The sequence below is a fragment of the Rhinoraja longicauda genome, chromosome 10 (genome assembly GCF_053455715.1).
Source record: "Rhinoraja longicauda isolate Sanriku21f chromosome 10, sRhiLon1.1, whole genome shotgun sequence".
NCBI classification, from domain to species: domain Eukaryota; kingdom Metazoa; phylum Chordata; class Chondrichthyes; order Rajiformes; family Arhynchobatidae; genus Rhinoraja; species Rhinoraja longicauda.
Genome location: NC_135962.1, coordinates 36,747,205 through 36,760,543, shown reverse-complemented (window position 1 = coordinate 36,760,543; position 13,339 = coordinate 36,747,205). Strand labels below are relative to the sequence as shown.

The window sequence follows — 13,339 nt, the reverse complement described above, 5'->3', positions numbered from 1 at the left end:
GGGAAATGATGGCATCAGGAGGCACAGTGGGAAGACGACAAGCCATAGGGAGTGTGATGCTCTGGGCAATGTTCTGCTAGGAAACGTTGGGCCTGGCCATTCATGTGGACGTCAATTTGACACATGTCTCCTACCTAAACATCGTTGCAGACCAGGTACACCCTTTCATGGCAATGGTATTCCCTGATGGCAGTGCCTCTTTCAGCAGGATAATGCGACCTGCCACACTGCACATATTGTTTGGGGATGGTTTGAGGAACATGATGAAGTGTTCACGGTGTTGCCCTGGCCTCCAAATTCTCCGGATCTCAATCCGATTGAGCATCTGTGGGATGTGCTGGATCGACAAGTCCGATCCACGGAGACTCCACCTCGTAACATACAGGACTTGAAGGATCTGCTGCTAATGTTTTGGTGCCAGATACCACAGGACACCTTGAGGGGTCTTGTAGAGTCCATGCCTCGGAGGGTCGGCGCTGTTTTAGCAGCACAAGGAGGACCAACAGCATATTAGGCAGGTGGTCATAATGTTTTGGCTCATCAGTATAAATATTTCATTCTCTCATCCAAGAATACTAAATAAGTACATGGTCAAGGGGACGTCACTTCCTGTCAAATTGAGGTTATAAAAATTGTCCTTACTTGCCAGAGTAGTGGATAAGTTACTAAACCAGCAGCCAGAGACGTTAGTCTCAACTCCATGTGTCGGAAAGGACTGCAGATGCTGGTTTAAATCGAAGGTAGACACAAAATGCTGGAGTAACTCAGCGGGACAGGCAGCATCTCTGGAGAGAAGGAATGGGTGACGAAGGGTCTTGACTGAAGGATCTCGACCCAAAATGTCACCCATTCCTTCGCTCCAGAGATGCTGCCTGTCCCGCTGAGCACTCAGCATTTTGTGTCTGAATTCCATCACGGCAGCTGGAGACTAAGTTCAAATGCAGTAAACCCTTCTTATAACGGACCATGTGGGGGAGGGGGGGAAGGTGAAGGGGGGCAAGTGTGTGTCATTGCACATTATCCGCTGTAACCGAGTAAGGTATTAGCATTGTATAAGTAGGAGAACCATACAACCGCAGTTGCTGGTTAATACACAAAAGGGACACAAAGTGCTGGGATAACTCAGCAGGTCAGGCAGCATCTGTGGAGAACAGATAGGTGACTTTTCGGGTCAAGTCCCTTCTTCAGATTCTGTCTGGAACTGGGCCTGGAATCAAGGTGGGTTGATAGCCTTGGCCTGCTGGGGCCAGGGTAGAGGCTAGGATCAAAGGAGTCAATGGTCGCAGGAGTGCAGGTAAGCGTCGGCGGTGGGGGTGTCAGCAGCAGGCACTACCAGGAGGCGGCCGAGGAAGCTGTGTGGGCCGACAGTGGTGGTAGAAGGTCCGGAAGCACCTGGATGCACTGTGGGTGGCCGGAAAGGAGCACAAGCGGGTGTGGCTGGGCTGTAAGCAGCCAGGAAGGTGGTGCTAGTTGTCAGTAAGTCCGTCCACTATAACCAAAATCCATTGTAAAGATGTCAGTTAAACAAGGGTTTACTGTAATTACATAAAGGAGCTATGAAATCAAACGAAAAAAAGTTAGTAGAAGAATGTTAATTATGAAATTGCCAGTTTATCATTTAAACATATCCGATTAACTAACATAATTTCTCACCTGGTCTGCTTGTGTGACTCCAGATCCAACAATTTCTCTTGGTCTCTTAGCTGTTTCCTTACTTAATGGACTAGAGGGATAGACAATAAATCCCATCCCAGCATATCCAGCGACATCCACATTTCATGAATAATTCTCTTTTTGAGATTCTTGTGTGCACAAAAGCAGTGTAATCCTTGCTTGAAAGGGAGAGCACATTCTCAAAAGATTGTGTCTCAATAGGCAATAGGTGCAGGAGTAGGCCATTCGGCCCTTTGAGCCAGCACCACCATTCAATGTGGCCATGGCTGATCATTCTCAATCAGTACCCCGTTCCTGCCTTCTTCCCATACCCCCTGACACCGCTAACCTTAAGAGCTCTATCTCGCTCTCTCTTGAAAGCATTCAGAGAATTGGCCTCCACGGCCTTCTGAGGCAGAGAATTCCACAGATTTACAACTCTGACTGAAAAGGTTTTTCCTCATCTCCTTATGTAAATGGCCTACCCCTTATTCTTAAACTATGGCCCCTGGTTCTGGACTCCCCCAACATTGGGAACATGTTTCCTGCCTCTAACGTGTCCAATCCCTTAATAATCCTATATGTTTCAATAAGATCCCCTCTCATCCTTCTAAATTCCAGTGTATACAAGCCTAGTCGCTCCAGTCTTTCAACATACGACAGTCCCGCCATTCCGGGAATTAACCTAGTGAACCTAAGCTGCACGCCCTCAATAGCAAGAATATCCTTCCTCAAATTTGGAGACCAAAACTGCACAGTACTCCAGGTGCTGTCTCACTAGGGCCCTGTACAACTGTCAATAATGCATGTGTATGAGAAAGCAAGGCACTAACCGCACTTTATCCACATTGAGGAAATGCAAGGAGATGCAAACTACAATCTGCAGAGGATACAGACCACAAATTCTGTAATATTGGTCACAAGACGAAGATTAACTATGCACCCTTCCTTGCAAAGTGTAATCGTATTAAACATTGTTGTAAGCAACCATTGTAATAAATTCAATTCCAATCCTTCGGTTTAGTAGACATAAATTAATTGGGTTGGATTTGATTTAACATTACATCAGCATGTTTAAACCACTATCCACAGTCACTATGCTATTCCATTAAATAGGTTTTGCAAATAAATTATTCAGAATTTAAACTGTTACCTCTCCTTCCAGTTTTGAATTCTTTCTTAGTCTTACTCCAATCACATCCAAATTCACTTCACTTAAAAAGTGGTCTCTTGTCTTCACTCCGATAGACAATGACACAAATGTTCGGTTATGGTACAAATCTTAATGGATGACAACAATGATGACAACAAAGTGAATAGGTGGCTTGAAAAATGGTGCAAGGGGGAGGGATTCAAAATTTTAGGACATTGGAACCAGTTCTGGGAGAGGTGGGACCAGTACAAACAGGATGGTCTGCACCTGAGCTGGAATGGAACCAATGTGCTAGGGGGATTTATTCACAAAATGCTGGAGTAACTCAGCAGGTCAGGCAGCATCTCGGGAGAGAAGGAATGGGTGACGAAGAAGGGTCTCGACCCGAAACGTCACCCATTCCTTCTCTCCCGAGATGCTGCCTGACCTGCTGAGTTACTCCAGCATTTTGTGAATAAATCGATTTGTACCAGCATCTGCAGTTATTTTCTTATACTACAATGTCCTAGGGGGAGTGTTTGCTAGTGCTGTCGGGGAGGATTTAAACTAATGTGGCAAGGGGATGGGAGCAGGAGCAGAGAGACAGAGGGGTGTAAAATGAGGGTAGAAACAACAGGTAGCAAGGTGAAAAGTAAAAGTGGCAGGCAGACAAATCCAGGGCAAAAATCAAAAAGGGCCACTTTTCAACATAATTGTATAAGGGGTAAGAGAGTTGTAAAAACAAGCCTGAAGGCTTTGTGTCTCAATGCAAGGAGTATACATAATAAGGTGGATGAATTAAATGTGGAGATAGTTATTAATGATTATGATATAGTTGGGATTACGGAGACATGGCTCCAGAGTGACCAAGGCTGGGAGCTCAACATCCAGGGATATTCTATATTCAGGCGGGATAGACAGAAAGGAAAAGGAAGTGGGGTAGCGTTACTGGTTAGAGAGGAGATTAAAGCAGTGGAAAGGAAGGACATTAGCTTGGAGGAAGTGGAATCGATATGGGTAGAGCTACGAAACACTAAGGGGCAGAAAACACTAGTGGGAATTGTGTACAGGCCACCTAACAGCAGTAGTGAGGTTGGGGATGGCATCAAGCAGGAAATTAGAAATGCGTGCACTAAAGGTGCAGCAGTTATAATGGGTGACTTCAATCTACATATAGATTGGGTGAACCATACTGGCAGGGGTGCTGAGGAAGAGGATTTCTTGGAATGTTTGAGAGATGGTTTTCTAAACCAACATGTCGAGGAACCAACGAGAGAACAGGCCATTCTAGACCGGGTATTGAGTAATGAGGAAGGGTTAGTTAGCAGTCTTGTTGTGCGAGGGCCCTTGGGCAAGAGTGATAATAATATGGTAGAGTTCTTCATTAGGATGGAGAGTGACAAAGTCGATACAGAAACAAGTGTTCTGAACTTAAAGAAAGGTAACTTTGAGGGTACGAGGCGTGAATTGTCCAAGATAGACTGGCGATTGATGCTGAAAGGGTTGACGGTGGACATGCAATGGAAGGCATTTAAAGGTCGCATGGATGAACTACAACAAGTGTTCATCCCAGTTTGGCAAAATAACAAACCAGGAAAGGTAGTGCATCCGTGGCTAACAAGGGAAATCAAGGATAGTATTAAAACAAAAGATGAAGCATACAGATTAGCCAGAAAAAGTAGCATACCAGAGGACTGGGAGAAATTCAGAGTCCAGCAGAGGAGGACAAAGGGCTTAATTAGGAAAGGGAAAATAGATTTTGAGGGAAAACTGGCAAGGAACATAAAAACTGACTGCAAAAGCTTTTATAGATATGTCAAGAGAAAAAGATTAGTTGACAAATGTAGGTCCCTTGCAGTCGGAAACAGGTGAATTGATCATAGGGAACAAGGAGCTGGCAGACCAATTGAACAAATACTTTGGTTCTGTCTTCACTAAGGAAGACATAAACCGTCTGCCGGAAATAGCGGGGGACTGGGGGTCTAATGAGATGGAGGAACTGAGGGAAATCCAGGTTAGTCGGGAAGTGGTGTTAGGTAAATTAAATGGATTAAAGGCAGATAAATCCCCAGGGCCAGATAGGCTGCATCCCAGAGTGCTTAAGGAAGTAGCCTCAGAAATAGTGGATGCATTAGTAATAATTTTTCAAAACTTTTTAGATTCTGGAGTAGTTCCTGAGGACTGGAGGGTAGCTAATGTAACCCCACTTTTTAAAAAGGGAGGGAGAGAGAAAACGGGGAATTATAGACCAGTTAGCCTAACATCGGTAGCGGGGAAAATGCTAGAGTCAGTTATTAAATATGTGATAGCATCACATTTGGAAAGTGGTGAAATCATCGGACAAAGTCAGCATGGATTTACCAAAGGCAAATCATGTCTGACGAATCTTATAGAATTTTTCGAGGATGTAACTAGTAGAGTGGATAAGGGAGAACCAGTCGATGTGTTATATCTGGACTTTCAGAAGGCCTTCGACAAGGTCCCACATAGGAGATTGGTGTACAAACTTAAAGCACACGGTATTGAGGGTTCAGTGTTGAGGTGGATAGAAAATTGGTTGGCAGACAGGAAGCAAAGAGTAGGAATAAACGGATCCTTTTCGGAATGGCAGGCAGTGACTAGTGGGGTACCGCAAGGCTCAGTGCTGGGACCCCAGTTATTTACAGTGTATATTAATGATTTGGACGAGGGAATTGAATGCAACATCTCTAAGTTTGCGGATGACACGAAGTTGGGTGACAGTGTTAGCTGCGAGGAGGATGCTAGGAGGCTGCAGAGTGACTTGGATAGATTAGGCGAGTGGGCAAATGCATGGCAGATGCAATATAATGTGGATAAATGTGAGGTTATCCACTTTGGCGGCAAGAACAGGAAAGCAGAGTATTACCTGAATGGTGACCGATTGGGAGAACGGGAGATGCAACGTGAGCTGGGTGTCATGGTGCACCAGTCATTGAAAGCAAGCATGCAGGTGCAGCAGGCAGTGAAGAAAGCGAATGGTATGTTGGCATTCATAGCAAGAGGATTTGAGTTTAGGAGCAGGGAGGTTCTGCTGCAGTTGTACAGGGCCTTGGTGAGACCGCACCTGGAGTATTGTGTGCAGTTCTGGTCTCCTAACCTGAGGAAAGACGTTCTTGCCTTAGAGGGAGTACAGAGAAGGTTCACCAGATTGATCCCTGGGATGGCGGGACTTTCATATGAGGAAAGACTGGATAGACTGGGCTTGAACTCGCTGGAATTTAGAAGACTGAGGGGGGATCTTATAGAAACATATAAAATTCTTAAGGGGTTGGAGAGGCTAGATGCGGGAAGATTGTTCCCGATGTTGGGGGAGTCCAGAACCAGGGGTCACTGCTTAAGGATAAGGGGGAAGTCTTTTAGGACCGAGATGAGAAAACATTTCTTCACACAGAGAGTGGTGAGTCTGTGGAATTCTCTGCCACAGAAGGTCGTTGAGGCCAGTTCATTGGCTATATTTAAGAGGGAGTTAGATGTGGCCCTTTTTGCTAAAGGGATCAGGGGGTATGGAGAGAAGGCAGGTACAGGCTACTGAGCTGAATGATCAGCCATGATCATATTGAATGGCGGTGCAGGCTCGAAGGGCCGAATGGCCTACTCCTGCACCCATTTTCTATGTTTCTAAAGCAATTTTCCTACACAACAAAGCAATTTCTCACTTCTTGTAAATGAGTGTGTTACTTCCTTCTCTTATTGAAGCAATGAGATTTCAAAATCTGTAGCAACATTACTCATCGTATGACTCACAGGCCAAGATCAAAGTTCTTTATACACAAAGTAACAGAATAATATTTGCAAGTGTATTTTATGTGTTACTGACAGCAGCACATTTCTCTAACAAATTGATGTATTAGTTCATGTAACAAAAGAGCATCTATACCACTGGAATAGAAGATTTAAAATGATTAAGATTGTAATATGCATAGATCTCTTTAGAGTGGCAGGCTAGGGGTTATCTAACGAGCTGCAAGAGCTATGTCTAAAACTATATCTCATCAATGTCTTGTGCACTCATTGACATCTTTCAATGATGGTCTTATTATTTTGCCTTTGACATTAGGTTATCATACATGTTAGAAAGTGCAAGGCACTTAAAAAAGCAAACAAATGGAACTGCAGATGGTAGAATCTTGAAAAAAACACTAAGTGCTGGAGTAACTAAGAGGGTCAGGCAGCCTCTGTGGAGGGAATACATAGGAAAAGCTTCACACCTGAAGAAGAGTCCCAACCCAAAATGCCCATAGATACTGCCTGACCTGCTGGGCTATACCATCATTTTGCATTTCACCTAAAAATGCACACTTGGCCAAAATGAGAAAGGCCATGTTCAGGCCCTACTCCAGTCAGCCCAACAGTCTGAAGTAAGAATACTGACTCCATGTACCAGCCTGGAGCTGTACGAGTCCTCACTCTCTGCAGTTGGTTCATGCCCGATTACCAAAACAGCTTTGACGATAGTAAAAGCCCACAGTGGAACACACATGCAGAGATAAAGATCATACGAATGACAATAAACTTGCAACTATCAACTTATTCAAAATATCGGAAACAGAACATTTAAAATTCTTTCCAGGTTCCTCTTTGCTCTTGTTACAATGAGATAAAATAAATCTTATAATCGTTCATAGTCAAACATGACACAAATGAGGCAAAATCTAGAACTAGATCATTAAACCAATTTAATTTCTGAAATAAAACCCTACTTTAATTTGGAGGAGTGCGAGAAACTAGTAAAGAAATCACTCTTGGAAATGACTAACCAAACAAAAAGTAATGTTGTTTTAAAAATACAAATACTGAGGCTAGTTTTGATGAGTCATCCTGCCTACAATTGCACAATTTCACTGCAGTGGGGAACAGAGATACAACTAATGAAAAAGGAATCAGAAATTAACTTAACAAATGGAAGGCTAGACAATGACAAACATGCATTTTCATACAATGTATGTCCTCAGGACCACATAAAATTATCCCAAAGGGACATTCTTTTAAATTAATCCATGGATAAGTAGATTTCTCTAGGGAGACTTACAGTGCCCTCCACAATGTTTTGGACAAAGACCCATCATTTATTTATTTGCCTCTGTACTCCACAATTTGAGATTTGTAATAGAAGAAATCACATGTGGTTAAAGTGCACATTGTCAGATTTTATTAAAGGGTATTTTTATACATTTTGGTTTCACCATGTAGAAATTACAGCTGCGTTTATACAGTCCCCCCCATTTCAGGGCAACATAATGTTTGGGACACATGGCTTCACAGGCGTTTGTAATTGCTCAGGTGTGTTTAATTGCCTCCTTAACGCAGGTATAAGAGAGCTCTAAGCACCTAGTCTTTCCTCCAGTCTTTCAATCACTTTTAGAAACTTTTATTGCTGTTCATCAACATGAGGACCAAAGTTGTGCCAATGAAAGTCAAAGAAGCCATTATGAGACTAAGAAACAAGAATAAAGCTGTCAGAGACATCAGCCAAACCTTAGGCTTACCTAAATCAACTGTTTGGAACATCATTAAGAAGAGAAAGGTGAGCTTTCTAATCACAAAGGGACTGGCAGGCCAAGGAAGACCTCCACAGCTGATGATAGAAGAATTCTCTCTATAATAAAGAAAAATCCCCAAACACCTGCCGACAGATCAGAAAAACTCCTCAGGAGTCAGGTGTTGATTTGTCAATGACCACTGTCCGTAGAAGACTTCATGAACAGAAACACAGAGGCTACACTGCAAGATGCAATCCACTGGTTATCCGCAAAAATAGGATGGCCAGGTTACAGTTTGCCAAGAAGTACTTAACAGAGCAACCACAGTTTTGGAATAAAGGTCTTGTGGACAGATGAGACGAAGATGAACTTATATCAGAGTGATGGCAAGAGCAAAGTATGGAGGAGAGAAGGAGCTGCCCAAGATCCAAAGCATACCACCTCATCTGTGAAATATGGTGGTGGTGGGGGGTGTGGTGGCCTGGGCATGTATGGCTGCTGAAGGTACTGGCTCACTTATCGTCATTGATGATACAACTGCTGGTGGTAGTAGCAGAATGAATTCTGAACTGTATAGACACATCCTATCTGCTCAAGTTCAAACAAAAGCCTCAAAACACATTGGCCAGTGGTTCATTCTACAGCAAGACATTGATCCCAAACGTACTGCTAAAGTAACTAAGGAGTTTTTCAAAGCTAATAAATGGTCAATTCTTGAGTGGCCAAGTCAATCACCCGATCTGAACCCAATTGAGCATGCCTTTTATATGCTGAAGAGAAAACTGAAGGGGATTAGCCCCCAAAACAAGCATAAGCTAAAGATGGCTGCAATATAGGCCTGGCAGAGCATCACCAGAGAAGACACCCAGCAACACAAAGTTGGGTGGCAGTGTGAACTGCGAAGAGGATGTTAGGAGGTTGCAGGGTGACCTGGAAAGGTTGAGTGAATGGGCAGATGTGTGGCAGATGCAGTATAATATAGATAAATGTGAGGTTATCCACTTTGGCGGCATAAACAAGGAGGCAGATTATTATCTTAATGGTGTCAGGTTAGGTAAAGGGGAAGTGCAGCGAGACCTGGGTGTCCTTGTACACCAGTCACTGAAAGTTGACATGCAGGCACAGCAGGCAGTGAAGAAAGCTAATGGCATGTTGGCCTTTTTAACGAGAGGATTTCAGTATAGGAGTAAAGAGGTTCTTAAGCAGTTGTATAGGGCCCTGGTAAGACCACGTCTGGAGTATTGTGTACAGTTTTGGTCTCCTAATTTGAGGAAGGACATCCTTGTAATTGAGACAGTGCAGCGTAGGTTCACGAGATTGTTCCCTGGGATGGCTGGACTGTCATATGAGTAAAGGTTGAAAAGACTAGGCTTGTATTCACTGGAGTTTAGAAGGATGAGAGGGGATCTTATAGAGACATATACAATTATAGAAGGACAAGCCAGATGCAGAAAAAATGTTCCCAATGTTGGGCGAGTCCAGAACCAGGGCCAAAGTCTTAGAATAAAGGGGAGGCCATTTAAAACTGAGGTGAGAAGGAACTTTTTCACCCAGAGAGTTGTGAATTTGTGGAATTCTCTGCCACAGAGAGCAGTGGAGGCCAAATCACTGGATGGATTTAAGACAGAGTTAGTTAGAGCTCTAGGGACTAGTGGAATTTTGGGATATGGGGAGAAGGCAGGCACGGATTATTGATTGTGGATGATCAGCCATGATCACAATGAATGGTGGTGCTGGCTCGAAGGGCTGAATGGCCTCCTCCTGCACCTATTTTCTATGTTTCTATATGTAACTGGTGATGTTCATGAATCGCAGACTTCAAGCAGTCATTGCGTGCAAAGGATATGCAACAAAATACTAAACATGACTACTTTCATTTAAATGACATTGCTGTGTCCCAAACATTATGGTTCCCTGAAATGGGGGGACAATATATAAACACTGCTGTAATTTCTACATGGTAAAACCAAAATGTATAAAAATAGCCTGACAATGTGAACTTTAACCACGTGATTTTTTTCCTATTACAAATCTCAAATTGTGGAGTACAGAGGCAAATCAATAAATGATGGGTCTTTGGCCACATTTCCTGCAATTGAGGGGAACTTCCAAAACAATTAAAAATTCCCAGATTTGTCATCATGTAGTAACATTAAATTCACATTTCTGGAGCAGGGTAATGTCTGCTGAAACGAAAGTCAGACAAAGATACCTTAAACAGGGATGGAATTTAAGAATTAAATGAACATTTCTGGTAATTTGAGATTTTTTTAAATAAAGTCAGGTATGAACTTTCAGGTTGGTTGAGTTTCATCATCAAGGGATATCATCATCAAGGGATACCGGGGCGGCACGGTAGCGCAGCGGTAGAGTTGCTGCTTTACAGCGAATGCAGCGCCGGAGACTCAGGTTCGATCCTGACTACGGGTGCTGCACTGTAAGGAGTTTGTACGTTCTCCCCGTGACCTGCGTGGGTTTTCTCCGAGATCTTCGGTTTCCTCCCACACTCCAAAGACGTACAGGTATGTAGGTTAATTGGCTGGGTAAATGTAAAAATTGTCCCTAGTGGGTGTAGGATAGTACGGGGATCGCTGGGCGGCACGGACTTGGTGGGCCGAAAGAGCCTGTTTCCGGCTGTATATATATGATATGATATGATATTATTTATCACAGTCAAATTGTTAGACAGCTGGAACCACTTTTTCCCACTAAACACTTAAATCACAAGATGCAAAGTGCTGGAGCAACTCAGCAGGTCAGACAACATCTCTGGAGAACATGGATAGGTGATGTTTTAGATCAGGGCCTTTTTCAGTCTGAATGTGGGGGTGAGAAAGTTAGAAGAGGGGGACAAAGCCTGGCAGTTGATGGGTGGATACAGGTGAGAGGGGTGGTTTCGAGGAAACAATAAATGCGAGGAAACATCTCTGGAGGACATGGATAGGTAATGTTTCAGTTTGGGACCTTCCTTTAGACTGATTGTGGTGGACGGAGAAACCTGGAAGAGAGATGGGTATGGGACTAAGCTTGGCAAGTGATCAGTCGATACAAATGAGGGGGGTTTTGATCGGCAAAATCCAAGGTAATGGCAACATAATTGGACAAAGGCCAGAGATGGAAAGGCAGAAGGTGCAAGACAAAAGGATTGGTGTTGTGAATTGTGAAGTTAGAGGAAGGAATGCAGGTGGAAGTGGAGGGGGAGCAAAGAAATGAGAGCTTCGAGGTGCAGCACGGGGGGGGGGGGTTGCTGAGAGTTCCCCCACCCTCCCCTCTCTCCCTTATGTCCTCACCTGACAGGATTTGTCCTGACCCTCCGCTCTTCATAAACACAATAACAAAAGTCCAATATATTAAAAAAAACAATATAAATACAAACCAAAGCAAAAGCCTTAGTCAGCGGGTTAATGTGGGGAATGTTTCGGGTCGGGCCCCTCAGGAAACATCATCTGTCCATTCTCTCCCCAGATGCTGCCCGGCCCGCTGTGTTGCTCAACACTTTTGTGTTTCACTCAAGATTGCAGCATCTACAATGCCTTGCGACTCTGTCACAACCAGTCAATGAACGCCAGCCAGCAACTTTACAGGAAAGCAAGAGCTCGCGAAAGTCCCGCAGATTAATTACATCGCTAGTTGTTCAGGGAAGACGGAGGGGTTTGTCGGACTCGGAAGTAATGCCTACCCGCGATATTCTCCTGGTAGCCCTTGGTGAAGAACTGCATGGCGGTGGCCGCTCTCCACGGGGTCCGCAGCAGCCCCTGCCTGTCCGGATCCTCGCCCAATCCTCTCAGGATAGCAGAGTAAGCGGCTTGCAGGCTCGGCAGGTTCACCTGGTTGTCCTCAATGCTGCGAGTCCGCTCCTCTTTCCAGGGAGCCGCTGTTGCCGCTGCTGCCGCCACCACCGCCGCTCTCGGCAGCGCCGGCTCCGGGTGCCCGTTCATCCAGCCGCCCTCTTCTCCACCAGCAGAACCGGGGACCCTGCCCGGTCCGACCCCGCTCGGTACCACGGCCTTGCTTCCCCCGGCCAGCTGCTGTGGGCGATCCATGAACGCGAGCAACACCTTGTGCAGAGATGATCTGTGTCCAAACGCAAACGCAAGCCTGCTGCTCCTTTAATAAGAGAGACACTTCCTGCTGGTCACCTGTCATTGGTTGGGCACAACTCATTCACTGAACACTGAACACACACACACACACACACACACACACACACACACACACACAGATCAGCAGCAGCACTGCTTGTTGTGTTTCACTGTTGTGCAAGCGCAGGCTTACAGAGAGGCATTTCAACATCTGAGGGAGAGGGTTCTCCCCGCCCCACATAGTGGGTGATGAAAATGTGGAACACGCAATAAGATTAAGCCTGATAAATTAAAGAAGATAGACACAAAAACAAACCAGCTGTAACTCCGCGGGTCAGACCAGCATCTGGGGAGAAAAGGAATAGGTGACGTTTCGGATCGGGACCTTTTTTCATACACACCCATCATGAAATCACTCACCCATTAATTAAGACGAATAAACTACAGATAACTACAATAAACTACAGATGCTGCTTTACACCCCCCAAAGAAAAATGCTTGTGGAACTCAGCGGGTCAGATGGAGGGAATGCACTAAGTACCGGGTTGGGACCCTTCCTCACGGGTATCACTGGCTTCCTCCAGATTAAACCATTGGAGATGGACGTATTTTAGGATGGTAATGAAGGACGTCGAAAGAGATAGCCGGGCATAGAGCTGGAGACACAAGGAACTGCAGATTGCAGACCTGAGCTAAAAACATAGTGCTGGAGGAACTCAGCGGGTCAGGCAGCATCTGTGGACAGAGAAAAGAGTGTGAAGTAGGGTCACATTCTGTCTGTCCATTCTCTCCATAAATAGCACCTGACCCGCTGAGTTTCTCCAACATTTTGTTTTTTTTAAAAATCACAGATAAAAAAATAGTTGGGCAGAGCAGCGACAGGTACAATTTAATCCAGACAAGTGTGAGGTAATGCACTTTGAGAAGTCAAATTCTGGTGGGATATACAGTGTAAACGGCAGGGATCTTGG

At 44.6% G+C, this 13,339-nt stretch overlaps 2 protein-coding genes across 2 annotated transcripts in view; both read right to left on the bottom strand.

The window, feature by feature from the left end:
• gch1 (GTP cyclohydrolase 1) overlaps positions 1-12,494 on the bottom strand; it is a 33,738-nt gene extending 21,244 nt beyond the window's left edge. Inside the window, exon 1 of the mRNA XM_078406658.1 lies at positions 11,966-12,494. Coding sequence (XP_078262784.1) covers positions 11,966-12,329 — 364 coding nt within the window. The 5' untranslated portion in view covers positions 12,330-12,494. The remainder of the gene's footprint in view (positions 1-11,965) is intronic.
• gmfb (glia maturation factor, beta) overlaps positions 1-13,339 on the bottom strand; it is a 449,169-nt gene that overhangs the window by 193,438 nt on the left and 242,392 nt on the right. The window lies entirely within an intron of this gene.